Consider the following 17,112-nt stretch of genomic DNA (forward strand, 5'->3'; position numbering starts at 1 on the left):
AGTCTAATTCTCCCACAAAGTGGTACCGAAACCCGGCTTAGATTAGTGTTAGTGTCGCTTGCTGAGAATGTCGTCTTCTGTCGGTCTGTCGTTGTTGAAAGCTTTTGGCGGTGGCCGGAGCGAAGACCTTGAAACTTTTCTGGCAAAATTTAAAGTTGTTGCCGAAATACAAGGATGGCAGACGAAGGAGAAGCGAGCTGAATACTTACCACTATTCTTGGACAAGGATGCTTTTACAGTATGGTCTCAGTTAGATGATTCGTCGCGGAAGGACGATACATTGATTTATGAGCAGTTGCGTTCTGCATTTGGCAGCACGAAGGAGGAAGCATAATATGCTTCCTCCTTCGTGCTGCCAAATGCAGAACGCAACTGCAAATTTGACATATTATGTCAAATTTGTGCGTCGTCAGCTTAGAACTGATGAGACTGTCGATGTTTATATGGCGGATCTGCGACGACTGTTGCGGTGCAGTGGCCATACAGAGGTCAGTGAGGACCCTGTGCTAAAACAGCAGTTCCTGTCCGGATTACCTGTGGAGTTTGCCGGACAGATTCGTTTGCAGAACGCGGCGAGCTCATTGAAGATTCGCCAGTGTGCGGATCAGGTGAAGGCATTACGGTCTGCGCAACGAGTGACGCGCCAGTTTCCAAGTTCTGTATCAGCAGCTGCCAGCAGTAGTAACAAGGGATCCTCGTCTACTGCTGTTCCATCCAGTGTATTGTGTTTTCACTGCAAGCAGTCTGGGCACAAACGTAGTTTATGTCCCCAATTGAAGGGCAAGTGCTTTCACTGTAAAGAGAAGGGACACATGCTGGCGAACTGCCCCAAGCGTAGCAAGCAATCGACCAGCGCGGCCAAGTCAGGAGCTGACACTGGTGTTTGTTTAGCCGTGACTGCCACATCGTCCCCGTGTAGCTTGCCGCGCATTTATGTGGACGCACGGCAGAGTGAGGCTGATGATGTGCATCGGTTGTCAGCAGCTGTAGACTCCTGCTCCAGCAACTCTCTGATTGCAGCGTCAGCAGCGTCGGCCATGGACCTGCACATCATGTCTGATGCCACTCAAATTGTGGATGTTAGTGGTAAGGCAGTGCAGATACTGGGACGTGTTTGTGTTGAAGTCGAGCGTAGCGATGAAGCTGTTGAGCTGCCGCTGACGAAGGCCGACTTTCTTGTAGTCGAGCACCTGTCGTCAGTCATGGCAGACATGATAATCGGCTTGAATATCATTTCGGTTCACCAAGGTGTACACTTGGCGTACAGCGACGTGGACAATGTGCTGTGTGGTGTGCGCTTTGGTCCGCAGCAATCTGATCTACCGACACTGTCGACTGCTCCAGCAGCTGCTGCCAACAAGCTGTCCCGTCATGTCGGTGTCACGCAAGACGAGAACGTTGTGCGCCTTAGTATGGACGACGGTGAAGCTGTCTTTGACCCGCAGCGTGGCTATTGGGAAGTCGAGTGGAAATGGAAAGGCGGACAGCAACCTACTTCTTCCATCGGCAGTGGACTTGGCGAGTATTCCCGTGGGAAGTTGACGCCATCGCAAGAGCAGAAGTTTCGTGACGAAGTCGCCATGTGGATTGACCGTGGCTTCATGGTGCCTCACGACCCTGCTATCCATGGTGAGCCAGCTGCTGTGTTGCCCCTGCTAGCGACCTGCCAAGAACACAAGACGTCGACACCGGTCAGGCCCTGTCTGGATTTCCGTCTTCTCAACAATCACATATTGTCTCATCCTGGCAATGACGTTCCGGTCTGTGGTGAGAAGTTGAGAGATTGGCGTTCCAAGAGTACGGAGCTGTCAGTAGTGGATATCCGGAAAGCGTACTTGAACGTCCGACTGCATCCAAGTCTGTTCCCGTATCAGACCATCGTGTGGCAGGGAAAGACTTACTGCATGGAGCGGATGGCCTTTGGTCTTAGTGTGGCGCCAAAGCTGATGGATGCTATTGTGAAATACTCCATCCGTGAGTTTCCCGATGCTGATAACTTTATCGACGACATCATTGTTCCGTCCGGGCAGTCAGAGTCTGTGTCTGCTTGCTTAGAGACCTACGGTCTGCCTACGAAGCCTGCTGTGAAGCTTCACGAAGCCACTGTCCTTGGTTTGAAGCTGTCATCTGCTAGTGACGGAGTGCGCTGGCAACGGCGCGACATCACAGACATCGAAGCACCACAGTTGGCAACCAAGCGGAATGTATTTCAGTGGTGTGGGAAGCTGACCAGCCACTACCCCGTCTGCTCATGGCTGAGACCGCTGTGTTCATGGTTGAAGCGGCTCGCATCGTTGGTTCGTGGTTGGGATGAACCGCTGCCAGAGGAGCTGACTCGGCTGTGCCAAGAAGCTATGGTGCGCGTGCTGGCGGAGGACCCAGTGCGAGGTGTTTGGAACATCCCAACTGCTGCCACCTGGAGCGTGTGGTGTGACGCTTCGGATATTGCAACCGGTGTCGCTATTGGTGTTGGTGACCAGATCGTGGAAGACCAAGCGTGGTTACGGAAGCCGAACGACCGTCGTCACATCAATATTGCCGAGCTGGATGCTGCTATCCAGGGTCTTGCACTTGCGTCCAAGTGGAATGTGCAGAATCTCGTTTTGCACACTGATTCGAAAACCGTCTATGGCTGGCTGACGTCACTGCTTGATAATTTGAAGCGTGTGAAAGTCAGCGGATTGCAGCAAGTTCTTGTTGAACGTCGTTTGCAGATCATTGAAGACCTGGTCGCTACATCGGACATGATTGTCAAAGTAGTGTGGGTTCCGTCGAAGCAGAACCTGGCGGATCAACTGACCCGCGTGCCCGAGCGGTACATGCGGTACTGGAAGCAGCAGCAGCAGCGTGAGACCGACGCATCGGCGGATAGTGTTGCCACTGTCGCTACAGCTGCCGCGATTTCGACCAGTCCTGTCCCGTTAGCTGAGATAGCTGCTGCACAGAAGAACGATCCAGTTATTGCGCGTGTCGTTGCGCAGTTGACTGCTGGTGAAGATGTCTCTGTTGATGCGTACTGCAAGGTCAAGTCTCAACTGTCCGTAGTTGATGGCGTATTGATCCGTACGGTCAAGCTTCCTGTGAATGAAGAAGTGTCTGTGCCTGTTATTCCGTCGTCTTTACATGAGCGTGTATTAGTGGCTGTTCATCGTGTCACTGGCCATGCTGGATGGGAAACCATGTGGCAATTTCTGCGTTCGCATTGTTTCATGCCGAACATGTCGTCATTGTGTCAGCAGTTCGTCAAGGCGTGCGGTCAATGCCAAGCAGCGAATCCTCGTCGTGGCCCTCGTGCCCCGCCAGCGCGTGCTGTGATTCCGTCCCATCCGTGGGAAGTCGTGCAGATTGACACTTTAGAACTAGGTGGAGATGATCGATTTCACTGCGTTCTAGTGTGTGTGGATATGTTCACCAAATATGCCGAAGTCATCCCGTTACGTCACCATGATGGTGCTAGTGTGGCGCAAGCTGTTGTGTCTGTGTGCTGTCGCTGGGGACCGCCCCGTGTAATTCGATGCGATAATGGAACAGAGTTTGTTAACGTCATCGTGGAAGCCCTATTCACCAAGTTTGGTGTTACCGTATGTCATGGAGCTGTTAGGCACCCTCAATCGCAGGGAGCAGCCGAGCGGTTCAACCGCACGCTACTTACCTTGATTCGGAAAGTACTGCGAGAGTCAAGAGATTGGCGTTCTGATCTCGATCTGCTGCTACACCATTACCGAGTACGGCCGCATTCAGTAACTGGCATTTCGCCAATGAAAGCCATGTGTGGTTGGCAGCCGACCAATGTGATTGTGGAGTCTGAGCAGCCGAGCATGTCATCCAGTGCGTGGGTAGACCATTTGCAACAACGTAGCGCGCAGATCCGTGACCACATCGAGATGGAATTGTCGAAGGAAGATCCTGTACCGAGCGATGCCTTTGAATGTCCATACAGTATCGACACACCAGTTATGCTCTGTCGCCCAACACGTCATCAGAAGTGTCTTTCGCCGTACGAAGGTGGTTGGCTTATTAAATCTGTCATTTCGCCATCTACTGTTGTCATTATTCGTACAGATGGTTCTGGCGAAAAGGTTATCAATATTGATTTATTAAAGTATGATCCTGCTGCAGATGTGTGCGCTGATGACAGCTGTGCTAGTGTGCCTGCAGATAATGATTTGGATGATTGTGTTGTGCTGCTGCCTTTGCATGAGCCTGCTGTTGTGCAGCCTGGCCCTGTTTTGCGCAACCGAGCCGATTTGCAGCAACCCGTGCGTTTTCGGTGATATTTGCCTTTGCTCAGTTTCTTGGGCTGTTTTGCAGTTTTATTTTCTCATTCTTTTTCTTTATTGTGTTGGTGTCCTTTATTGTGGCCACCAGGGGGAGGGGTGAAGTAGAATGACCCCCCTTGATGTGTACAGTGTACTACTTCATGCTGCTCTTCTTACGTCGTACTGACTTGCGTCAGTACTTATGCATTCTTGTACATCATGACGTATTCTCTTCTGCTGTACCTGATTTAGCCTGTCGTGCCTGCGTGCGCAAGGCACGCGATCTCTTTTGTTCCTTAGTTCTTTCTTGCTGTTTTGTGCGGAAAGGAGCGTAGTTTTGATGGCTCCTTTGCATTTGTTCTTATTCATTGTATAAACCTTCGGTATGTAATAATAATAGTCTAATTCTCCCACATGCCTATGCCATTAACGCTGTACATACCGCTGAGAATGATGAGTTGACCCATGACTTATGGGATGATCCGCCACCACATACCCAGCTCTGGGATGCGCTCCGCGTTGACCATTCCGCCCTCTCTGCTGATGAGCTCGCCGAGCTTCAGAAGTTACTTTCCCAGTATCGTGACGTCTTTTCCCTTAGCTCCCAGGAGCTCGGCCGTACTCGCCGCATGAGTCACTCAATCGACACTGGGACGACTCATCCCGTTTCTCTGCCTGCCCGCAGGCTGCCTTGGGCGTCACGCGGGACGGCGCGCCGTATTGTGTCGGACATGCTTGACCAAGGGGTCATTGAAGAGTCCACCAGTCCTTGGTCAGCTCCAATAGTCCTGGTTGCCAAGAAGGACGGTTCGATGCGCTTTTGCGTCGACTATCTCCGGCTGAACGATGTCACGGTCAAGGACCCGTACCCATTGCCCCGGGTCGATGATACGTTGGATGCTCTAGGTGGGGCCCGGTACTTCTCCACGCTTGACTTTTGTGCGGAATGAAGTTTTGGGAATGAAGTTTTGGGTACAGTAAGTGGGAGAGCTAGGGTTGAGTTCAAACCGCACAAGGATATAGAGTATTGAAACAGTTTCCGTTTCTTTGAAGTGATATGGCAAGAGCGAAGAAACTTGCTGTTGCCCCAAAGTGAAAGGGAAAAGGACTAACTCAACAGAAAAGAACAAGATGGCTGTCATGTCGTGGTCGACACGCGGTGGTCTGGGTGTGAGTCCAGAATGGCGAACTCGCGAGGTACTACGTATGGAACTGTAAGTGAAAAACGAGGAGAAAAAAAGGTGAAGCCAGATCGCGACTCCTGAACATGTAGTAATATGATGACTTGGTTTGCATATGTGTGTAGGTGGAATAGAATCACGACACCCGTCGTGACACTCTCCCCAGAAAGACGGGAACGAAGTTTCATGTATATGAAAATAAGAAATTGGGAGACGATAGATGGAAAGAGTTGCCTAGCCAGCTTCTAGACATCAGTTCCAGGATTATAATTATTTATAAAATGGACTGCACTTGCTGGGCATCCAAAAAGGATCGCTCTTACTCCAGGCCGCGCAATGCATGGCAATTGAGAGGAGTTTAGGGGGATTGAAAATTATCATTGTTATTGTAATCATCCGTTCAAACTATCATACATAGTTCATCGCACTGGAGACAGTGGAATATTGAAAGTATGTTCAGTAAGGGCACACTGTACACGATGAGTGAATAACACAGTCATGTTAGTCTGGCTAGAACGGCTTGCAAGCAGGACTTACTGATCACACGCTGAGACTATGTTGAGTACTGTGCTACACACACACACACACACACACACACACACACACACACACAACGGCGCAGACACAGCGGCTCTAGTCTAGGCCGCTGCAATCAGTGATGCGAGTGCGAGCGTCGCTGCGGCCAGCAGTGAACAATGACCCTGTGACGATGGTGCGCTGGCCGCTGGAGTCATCCATACTAAGTACAGGTCATATCTCCATCCGGAAAGGGAGTCGGTGGGTCAATGCTGGAGCTTTCCCGCACGCTCAAGTGGATTGTTCTCAGGAGTGAAGGCTGCGCTTGCTCGTCAGGACAGCAGGGCAGAGTGCTGCGAACGGGGTTGCGCCGAGCCACGCTGGTCACTGTCACTGTGAGTGTCAGGGTCATCGGCCCCGTGGTCACTTGATGTAGCTGCATTGGCGAGGGCTTGTGCTTCGGTGATATAAACATCGATCACGGCTGCCGAGTTTCTGTAGTCGGCTGCGCCGAAGGTACAGAGTACATGTACCAAGAAACTTTTTCTTTGGCATGACTAATACGACTGTATACTAGTCTACGAAGTGGGTGTACTGAAAGTCTACAGACATTCGCCGGGATGACTCGAACTGTACGAGCACGAGCGGAGAAACTTCCAACGGAGAGCTTCAACAAAATACTAGAAGAGTTTGAAAGGTTTCGGCACCAGTTTGTGCGGAATGAAGTTTTGGGTACAGTGAGTGGGAGAGCTAGGGGTGAGTTCAAACCGCACAAGGATATAGAGTATTGAAACAGTTTCCGCTTCTTTGAAGTGATAAGGCAAGAGCGAAGAAACTTGCTGTTGCCCCAAGGTGAAACGGAAAGGGACTAACTCAACAGAAAAGAACAAGATGGCTGTCATGTCGTGGTCGACACGCGGTGGTCTGGGTGTGAGCCCAGAATGGCGAACTCGCGAGGTACTACGTATGGAACTGTAAGTGAAAAACGAGGAGAAAAAAAGGTGAAGCCAGATCGCGACTCCTGAACATGTAGTAATATGATGACTTGGTTTGCATATGTGTATAGGTGGAATAGAATCACGACACCCGTCGTGACACTCTCCCCAGAAAGATGGGAACGAAGTAACATGTATATGAAAAATAAGAAATTGGGAGACGATAGATGGAAAGAGTTGCCTAGCTAGCTTCTAGACATGTGTTCCTGGATTATAATTATTTATAACATGGACAGCACTTGCTGGGCATCCAAAAAGGATCGCTCTTACTCCAGGCCGCGCAATGCATGGCAATTGAGAGGAGTTTAGGGGAATTGAAAATTATTATTGTTTTTGTAATCATCCGTTCAAACTATCATACATAGTTTATGGCACTGGAGACAGTGGAATATTGAAAGTATGTTCAGTAAGGGCACACTGTACACGATGAGTGAATAACACAGTCATGTTAGTCTGGCTAGAACGGCTTGCAAGCAGGACTTACTGATCACACGCTGAGGCTATGTTGAGTACTGTGCTACACACACACACACACACACAACGGCGCAGACACAGCGGCTCTAGTCTAGGCCGCTGCAATCAGTGATGCGAGTGCGAGCGTCCCTGCGGCCAGCAGTGAACAATGACCCTGTGACGATGGTGTGCTGGCCGCTGGAGTCATGGTCGCAACACCTTGGACCTCGTGATGTCAGATTTACCAGGCAGAATCGTCACGCCTCTGCATCCACCCCTTGGCAAATCCGAACATGCAGTGATAGTTGCACATTTTGATGTGGCACCAACCCCAGACCGCCCGACCAAGCGCACAGTATGGCGGTACCAGCAAGCCGACTGGCCCCGCCTACGCGCCTTCCTGCGCGACTCAGACTGGTCCTTCCTTGCTACTGATGACGTTGACACCTCATGTGACAAACTCACCAGGAAAGTCACAGAGGCAATGAAACGATTCATACCATCCAAAGTATTGAAGCAGCGAGCCAGCAACCCAATCTGGTGGTCTCCTGAATGCCAAGCATGTGTTGACAGAAAACAACAGGCGTGGAGGCGCCATCGGGCGTCCCCAGATGATGCTGCACTTCTTTCAATCTTCAAGGAGGCAGCAACTGCCGCAGTCGCCACTCTGCATCGAGTAAAGATGGCCCACATTGCGACAGTAAGGCGCAAGATCAGCGCTGGAGGTCTCTCCAGCCGAGAGTGGTGGACTACGATCAAACGTGCTGGTGGCCATAGCAGCCGTTCCTCGGCGATCCCGACCTTGACCCAGGCCAACAGTGTCGAAGTCAGGCAGAGCGCAGCGAAAGCTGAGGCTTTTGGAAAGTTCTTCTCGTCAAAGTGCAGTTTGGGTACGGATGACTTGCAGGCAGACGCGCTCCCACCAGTTCGTCGCCGCTCAGATGCGCAGCTCCACACAGTGCACTTCCGACCTTGTGCGGTCGAGCGCAAGCTCAGGAAGGTCTCCCCTGCAAAAGCCACAGGACCAGATGGCCTGCCTGGCCGAGTCTTGCAGGAGTGCAGCAAGGAACTTTCAGTCCCTGTGTCGAAACTGTTCGCCAAGTCCTTTCGGGCAGGACGCCATCCTACCCTATGGAAGACTGCCATGGTTGTACCCGTCCACAAGAAGAAATCTAAATCCGATGTGAGCAACTACAGACCTATCTCACTCCTCCCCATCTTGTCCAAGGTGATGGAGGCTATCGTCAACCGTGCCCTCAGGAAATTCCTTGAGTCAAACAATATCCTCTCCCAGAGCCAGTATGGGTTCCGCAGCAGACTTGGCACCCAGGATATCCTCACCCTATTGAATTCGCAGTGGGGCAGGGTGGCCGCAAGCGGTGGTGCAGTAAGGGTGATCGCAGTGGATGTGGCTGGTGCGTTTGACCGTGTCTCGCACATCGGAGTGCTCCACAAGGCAGAGTGCTATGGCGTAGCTGGTCACCTGCTTGGCTGGCTCCGCGACTACTTGAGCAACCGGAACCTAACCGCAGCTGTTGGTGGGGAGCTATCTCAGCCCTACCCGGTGAGAGCTGGCGTCCCCCAGGGCAGCATCCTGGGACCGACACTGTTCATCCTGTACACAAATGACGCCGAGGACCATCTCCCTCCTGGAATGGACCTCGCAGCATATGCCGATGACACTACGCTCTTCAACTTCATCACCTCAAGAGTGTCCATACCTGGCAGCTCTGCTATCATGCAACAGGGTGTGGATGCACTGTCTCGCTGGGGCGTGGAGTGGAAGATCAAGTTTGAGCCCTCCAAGACCCAAGCCATGACAATCGCACATCATCGCCAGCCTTGGCAGCTCCCGGGAACCACTTTCGACGCTACGCCAGTCAGCGAGGCAGGCCACCTGAAGCTCCTGGGCGTCACCTTTGACTCCCAGCTGACATATGCGCAGCACATCCGCACGATCCGCTCCAGAGCACAGCAACGCCTAGGCTTCCTGCGGAAGGCCTCTGCTATCCTAGAGCCCCCTGACCGACTCCGAGCCTACAATGGGTTTGTCCGACCTGTGCTGGAGTACTGTCCCCTGGTCTGGCTTGGTGCGCCACCCTCACACTTGGCCAAGCTAGACCAGATCCAGCGACGAGCCATCCACATCATCGGATCGGGCTCCTGGCTCCCTAGTCTATCTCTGCTGCGGACAGTGGCCTCGCTTGCATACTTGTACAAGCTATTCTGCCTAGATGCGGACAGCCCGCTAAAGAAGATCCTCCCCCCTGGTGCCCAACGTCGACCTCAGGACATACAGCCCACCCGCGTGTCTGCTCAGCCTACGCACCCACACCAGCTATCGACTAACCTGCCAGCACGCACCCGAAACAGCTGTCTTCGCGCATTTCCTGCCAGCGCTGTGCAGACATGGAATGCTCTGCCCCAAAGCATACTGCTGAGACCCCCACACCTGGAGGGCCTGCAAGCCTTTAAGTGCCGTGTCCACCGTCACCTCCAGCTGCACCACTGGAGCTGGGCGACTGAGAGCCTCTAGCAGACCTCTCACACCCACCTCAGCCGTAGTGCACACACCGCGTCTGAGACAGTGTCTTTATTGAAGTTTTTTCGCTAGCTTATATACTCTCCCTCGCTCTATGTTGCGGCACAGTAGCTCCCTTGTTCATGTAATACCTGGCCTACTGTAACAATTATGACTTTGCTGGCCAAATAGCTGAGGCTGCAGTCACCTCACCAATCATCTCATATTTTCAATGTTCCTTTTATTTTACTTTAACAATTTCGAACCTCTCTCTCCCCCCCCTCTCTCTCTCTCTCTCTCTCTCTCTCTCTCTCTCTCTCTCTCTCTCTCTCTCTCTCTCTCTCTCTCTCTCTCTCTCTCTCTCTCTCTCTCTCTCTCTCTCTCTCTCTCTCTCTCGCTCTCTCCCACTCTCTCTCTCTCCCTCCCCACCCACTCTTGGTGCGTCTAGGTGGCTATGAAGTCGAGACCCTAGGTCGGCGGAGCTCCCTAAACCTCACCACCACTGCCACGATTCAGGTTGTGCGTGCTTCCCCTAGCTGCATCTCATGTTTGGCATTAAGTGGTCTTTGTAAAAAAAAAAAAAAAAAAAAAAAAAAAGTCATCCATACTAAGTACAGGTCATATCCCCATCCGGACAGGGAGTCGGTGGGTCAATGCTGGAGCTTTCCCGCACGCTCAAGTGGATTGTTCTCAGAAGTGGAGGCTGCGCTTGCTCGTCAGGACAGCAGGGCAGAGTGCTGCGAACGGGGTTGCGCCGAGCCACGCTGGTCACTGTCACTGTGAGTGTCAGGGTCATCGGCCCCGTGGTCACTTGATGTAGCTGCATTGGCGAGGGCTTGTGCTTCGGTGATATAAACATCGATCACGGCGTCGAGTTTCTGTAGTCGGATGCGCCGAAGGTACAGAGTACATGTACCAAGAAACTTTTCCTTTGGCATGACTAATATGACTGTATACTAGTCTACGAAGTGGGTGTACTGAAAGTCTACAGACATTCGCCGGGATGACTCGAACTGTACGAGCACGAGCAGAGAACCTTCCAACGGAGAGCTTCAACAAAAATACTAGAAGAGTTTGAAAGGTTTCGGCACCAGTTTGTGGAGAATGAAGTTTTGGGAATTAAGTTTTGGGTACAGTGAGTTGGAGAGCTAGGGGTGAGTTCAAACCGCACAAGGATATAGAGTATTGAAACAGTTTCCGTTTCTTTGAAGTGATATGGCAAGAGCGAAGAAACTTGCTGTTGCCCCAAGGTGAAAGGGAAAAGGACTAACTCAACAGAAAAGAACAAGATGGATGTCATGTCGTGGTCGACACGCGGTGGTCTGGGTGTGAGCCCAGAATGGCGAACTCGCGAGGTACTACGTATGGAACTGTAAGTGAAAAACGAGGAGAAAAAAAGGTGAAGCCAGATCGCGACTCCTGAACATGTAGTAATATGATGACTTGGTTTGCATATGTGAATAGCTGGAATGGAATCACGACACCCGTCGTGACAACCTTTGCTCTGGCTACCATCAGTTGCCAATGAACGCTGCTGACCGCGAGAAAACTGCTTTGGTGCGATGGGGAACGGAGATCCGCATTCCGTTCATCAAGTCTTACCAGGGCGCGCCAGAGTGCAAGGTGCACTTCCAGGACATCTTCAGCCATGCCAAGGTGTACGCCACCAGCACCTTCCTGGCCATCAAGCTGCCCACCATCTGGAGGAGGAGAAAGACCCACATCCAGGCAGTCTGCTGGGGCGCGTTCCCCACCTACTAAGCCTCCATGGCGTGGTCGCTACACCGTAGACTTCGCAACTATCTAAACACCTAGGGGATCCATTCCCCACCTTGCTACTGCTTTTCCTCACTTCATCTCTTCTTTCTACCGAGCTTGATTGCATCAAGACGAAACCCGCTTCTCCAACTCAGAGGGTAATATTATATTTTCTCAGTATCTTTCCTTCATGATAACCTATAACTTCTTCTCCTTCATTTTTGGCACCATTGCACCTGGCTGAACATGATTGTGCTGGGTCTTTACATTCTTACATCGCGCAAGCAACCTACAAATGCAGCAGCGCATTTTATACAGCAACACTCTTAGCAAACTCGCAACCATCGTACTGAAGTATCTATTACTGATATAATCCATGCAGAAACTATTATTTTTATGATAAAATCTGATGTGGTCTGAAACAAATCCCGTGTTGCTTGTTGGTGGTCGTACGTGTTCGTTCCGGGAAGCTACACTGTAGGTGCGTGCCTGCTTGGATGTGCAAGTGACGAGGCAGTGTGCAATGTACGTCTTTGGGAAATCCTCAAATATATAATATATAATCTCACACACACATTCTCTAAATCTTACATACACACACACATTCTCCAAATCTCCCACAAACATTCTGTCTCTCTCTCTCTCACATACACACACACACACGGCCATAATACTCATCCTTTTATTCTCACACCTACCGCACACATACTTGCACCCGCACTTATTCAATCACCCACACGCACTCTCTTTCTCACGAATTCACACAAACACACACACACACATGCGCGCGCACACACACACACACACACACACACATACACACACACACACACACACTTGGCAGCGGGACTACCAGCTAGATTCACTTGACCTTGCGCGCAAAGTTACAGAGGTAGAACTTGTTTTCATGACGACACTTGGACACAAGCTCTGACCTCTTGTTGAGGGAGCGGGTCTTGTCGGCCCAGGCAATCTCCAGCTTCTCGGCCAGACACAGGTTGCAGCGCTTCGAGATGTTTGAGTATGGTGCGGCTCTCCTCACAACGGACCACCTGATACTGTAAGGTTTGTTTTCATCCTTCAGTCTCCAGATGTGTCTGGACAGTCTCGTTGAGGTCTCGTGCTTCTTGTGGCGAATAGTATGTTGATGACCATTGAATCGTGTCTTGAATGTCCCTTCCGTTAATCCAGTGTACTCCTTCATGTCGCTGCCGGTTACATGTGCCCACTTACACAATGCTCGATGCTAGACAGTTTCCTTCCAAGGGGCAATCATTTTTGACACGGCAGTTGCAGGTTCTCACATCCTTGGTCTTATTCTGGTGGTCGCTGCGGAGGATACTATTGTTGTGTTGCTTGATGATGGTGGCGACATTTGGCATGCAACTGTAACTGAACTTTAGCGTGTTCCGGTTAAATATCTTGTATAATTTGCAACCTTTGTGGAAGTGCTTGCTGACGAGTTGCAGGAATCGCTGACCAATGTTCGTGGACACATACTTACTGAACGATGGGTTAAACCATGTGATATTCCGGTGTCTCTTCCTTTGTCTCTTCCTTTTCCCACTCTTCCGTTCCTCCAAGAACTGGACGGTCTCATTGTACCCGCTGTCTCTGAGCGCATTGTTGTCGTTCCTCCAAGAACTGGACGGTCTCATTGTACCCGCTGTCTCTGAGCGTATTGTTGTCGTTCCTCCAAGAACTGGACGGTCTCATTGCAGGCGCGTACGCAGGGTCACCTCTAGGGGGGTTTCCAACCGAATTACAATGTGTTTTTTAAACCCTTTAAAAAATTCAAAAGTCGCGATCCTTGGATCATAACTTCAGTTCTACTCACTCGATCATCATAATCTTGGGCTTCGTGGAAGTGGAATGGTATCCACGAGAGAAAGAGAATGAGGTCGATGATGATAGCTAGGACACTGCAGGCGCTTAGCACCGCCGTTGGGGGTGGTCCGGGGTGTCCCCGGGAAATTTTTAAAATTACGGTTCAAAATCCTGCATTCTGGGCACTTTTGGCATTGGTCCGGCCACGTGGACGCGGACCGGGTGCTACACTGCTGCACTGTACCTGTATCCAGCGCTAGAGTGCAGCAACGGTGCAAAAATGCCCCAAAGGCCCAAACGCATCCTGCTCCAGCGATTTCGTTTTTCTCGATCGCAGAGTTTCGATTGTTTTGCTGTTTACTCTTGAGAATATCACAAGTGAAGCCCCTGCAAATTTGAGCAAGTCAATGTGACGAATAGTCTCAAATTCTCGATACTCAAGTCGCACTGCGCGCTTTGGAAATTGCTGAGATCGCGGCTCAACTTACGAATGCTATATCTCAAGCAAATTATTTCTACCGATAGCTGAGAGTTTTCTATTCCACCTGGATATTTGGACCGTTGGAATTGAGCCAGATTTGACTGAGTTACGATCTGTTGAAGTTTGCATTCTGGTCAGATCAATCGCACGCCCTACCAAAATGTGCCCAAAAATGTTGCTCGTTTGGAACATTTGGGGGGTTTCCGGGCAACGGGAAACCCCCCCCCCCCCTGCGTACGCGCCTGCATTGTACCCGCTGTCTCTGAGCGCATTGTTGTCGTTCCTCCAAGAACTGGACGGTCTCATTGTACCCGCTGTCTCTGAGCGCATGGTTGTCGTTCCTCCAAGAACTGGACGGTCTCATTGTACCCGCTGTCTCTGAGTGCATTGTTTTCGTTCCTCCAAGAACTGGACGGTCTCATTGTACCCGCTGTCTCTGAGCGCATTGTTGTCGTTCCTCCAAGAACTGGACGGTCTCATTGTGGGAAAAGGAAGAGACAAAGGAAGAGACACCGGAATATCACATGGTTTACTCTTCACGAAGCACGAGACCTCAACGAGACTGTCCAGACACATCTGGAGACTGAAGGATGAAAACAAACCTTACAGTATCAGGTGGTCCGTTGTGAGGAGAGCCGCACCATACTCTAACATCTCGAAGCGCTGCAACCTGTGTCTGGCCGAGAAGCTGGAGATTGCCCGGGCCGACAAGACCCGCTCCCTCAACAAGAGGTCAGAGCTTGTATCCAAGTGTCGTAATGAAAACAAGTTCTACCTCTGTAACTTTGCGCGCAAGGTCAAGTGAATCTAGTTGGTAGTCCCGCCGCCAAGTGTGTGTGTGTGTGTGTGTGCGCGCATGTGTGTGTGTGTGTTTGTGTGCATTCGTGAGAAAGAGAGTGCGTGTGGGTGATTGGATAAGTGCGGGAGCAAGTATGTGTGCGGTAGGTGTGAGAATGAAAGGATGAGTATTGTGGCCGTGTGTGTGTGTATGTGAGAGAGAGAGACAGAATGTTTGTGTGAGATTTGGAGAATGTGTGTGTATGTAAGATTTAGAGAATGTGTGTGTGAGATTTGGAGAATGTGTGTGTGTGTGTGTGTGTGTGTGTGTGTGTGTGTGTGATATCGAGAATGAATGTGTGTGTGCGTGTGTGTGCATGTGTGAGATATAGAGAATGAATGTGTGTGTGTGCGTGTGTGTGTGAGAGAGAGATTTAGAGAATGTGTGTGCGGACGTGCGTGTGAGTGTATATGTATGTGAGAAAAGGGAGAGAGTGTGGGTGTATGTTTGTGTAGTGGCGTGGGCATGTGTGGATTTGGCATTTGTCCCCAGCTCTATTCTATATCATTCTTGCCGGAACTACTGCTGCATAGCCCCAAGTCTGAAGACTTGGCAACTTCACGCCTGCACCTGACTCTTGCGCTATGATACACGTCGCCTTTGACACCCCTCATAATTTCCCACCTTGCTCCCCCTTATGTTCTGGCTGCCCCTTTTGGATCCATCAGTTGCCCGATGATCGTAGAAATACGTTAAACTCAGAGTTGTAGCAAAGCTTCCAAACTCTCTCTTGTGTACAAGGCTCTGCCTTACATGGGCATTGAGCACTCTTCGGACAGTGAAGCACACCACTTGACTATAATAAATAATAATAAATAATGTGCATCCTGATGGCCATGATTGCATGCACTGTATCAAGTGTGGCATGTAGTCAAGTTATCTGCACTCATACGACTAACACCGCAACTAAACCACACCAAGTGTATATAGATGTCTACACCCTCAGGTCGGTGTCTCGTTCCCTTTAGCAACCACCAACTGAATAAACACGCTCAACTGATGAGGAGTGAATTCCCGGAAACACTGTGTATTGAGCAGGGAGTGGTGCTTTCTTGCAGGTTTGCCGAGCGGAAGGTGCGACGTGCTCCTCGTGTGCTCCGGATGGCAGTCGTGAGTCAGTCAAGTGTCAAGTTCGGCAAGAAGCGTGTGTTCCTAGTTAGAACAATCAACTTCATGACTATTACCGCCGAAGTCGCAACTTCTAAGTTCAACTGAATAATATTTTTGTAACGAGAAAACGTTCCGGACATTAGACTGCTTTGGTTGCAATGGTTGTTTTAACAATTATTATGAGTGCGCACTTTATACTGTACATGTACGTAACTATTTCCATGGTTTGTTTCAAACTTTGTTTCCATGGTTTGCTTTGCCAATTTTGCTGTATTCCAGCAGACAACCAAAGGTTTGCTATTGTACCAATTAGCCAAGCGAACAAGGGTTCAGCAACAAAATAAGAGAAATAAAACCGTCACCTCTCGGCAAACAAAAGTGCATGGAATTTGTGTGTGATGAAATTTAGTAGGGGTAGTTTAGGTTATTACTTATTAGGAAAGTTTGAAGGGAGATTAGCTGAGACAGCCAAAGGCAAAGGCCTCGAGACTACGCGAGGCCACGAAAGACTATACCAAAACTCTGACCAAAGAAGCTGCTTCATGTACTGCATGTACGAAGGAAACGAAGTGAGTGGCAAAATCGGGCATACGATAATCCTGTAGCTGGCTTAATGCTCCCATCTGGAATAAGCATGAGCTACTCGACACTTTCAAAAATGGAGTAGTAATACACATGTTCTTACTAATGCACCTCACCTCCACTGTTTCAACTGGTTCTCTTCCCGTAGCACGAGAAACTCCCTTTCCCTTCCGAAACCTAAGTCCTCCTTTCTACTTCACTCTCCCTTTTTCACTGCGTACTCTGCGTGGCTGGCACTTCCCCAAGAAGCTAAGGACCTTTCTTCCCTCCGCCCTTTTAAGAGCCTTGTCGCGCCTTGACTTTGATTTTGTGTTTCTCATTTTGTTGCAATCACTGCTTATCCATACCGGTTCCTTTTTCTTTTCCTCCCCTTCTCCCTTCCTTGCCGTGGTTGGCATTGACCGGTGTTCTCACTGTGCTATGAGATGCTGTAATAAATAAATAAAATAAACGAGAGAGCTTGGAAGCTCAGGGCCCTGCGCTATGCTTTGTTGCCTAGCTCATCCTGCATGTTGTTAGAACTGATGGAAATGCTTTTTCCTTTGATTAGCTACATCATTGTATTGCAAAAACGTTTCAATGAGATACTGA

At 50.2% G+C, this 17,112-nt stretch overlaps 1 protein-coding gene across 1 annotated transcript; it reads left to right on the plus strand.

Annotated features, from left to right (window-relative positions):
- The first annotated feature begins 443 nt into the window (after positions 1–443).
- LOC135814730 (uncharacterized) lies at positions 444–4,274 on the plus strand. The gene has a single exon (XM_065327935.1). It carries the CDS (start codon positions 444–446, stop codon positions 4,272–4,274), a length of 3,831 nt encoding a protein of 1,276 aa, XP_065184007.1.
- Positions 4,275–17,112: the final 12,838 nt, after the last annotated feature.

This window comes from Sycon ciliatum, chromosome 1 (assembly GCF_964019385.1).
Source record: "Sycon ciliatum chromosome 1, ocSycCili1.1, whole genome shotgun sequence".
NCBI lineage: Eukaryota > Metazoa > Porifera > Calcarea > Leucosolenida > Sycettidae > Sycon > Sycon ciliatum.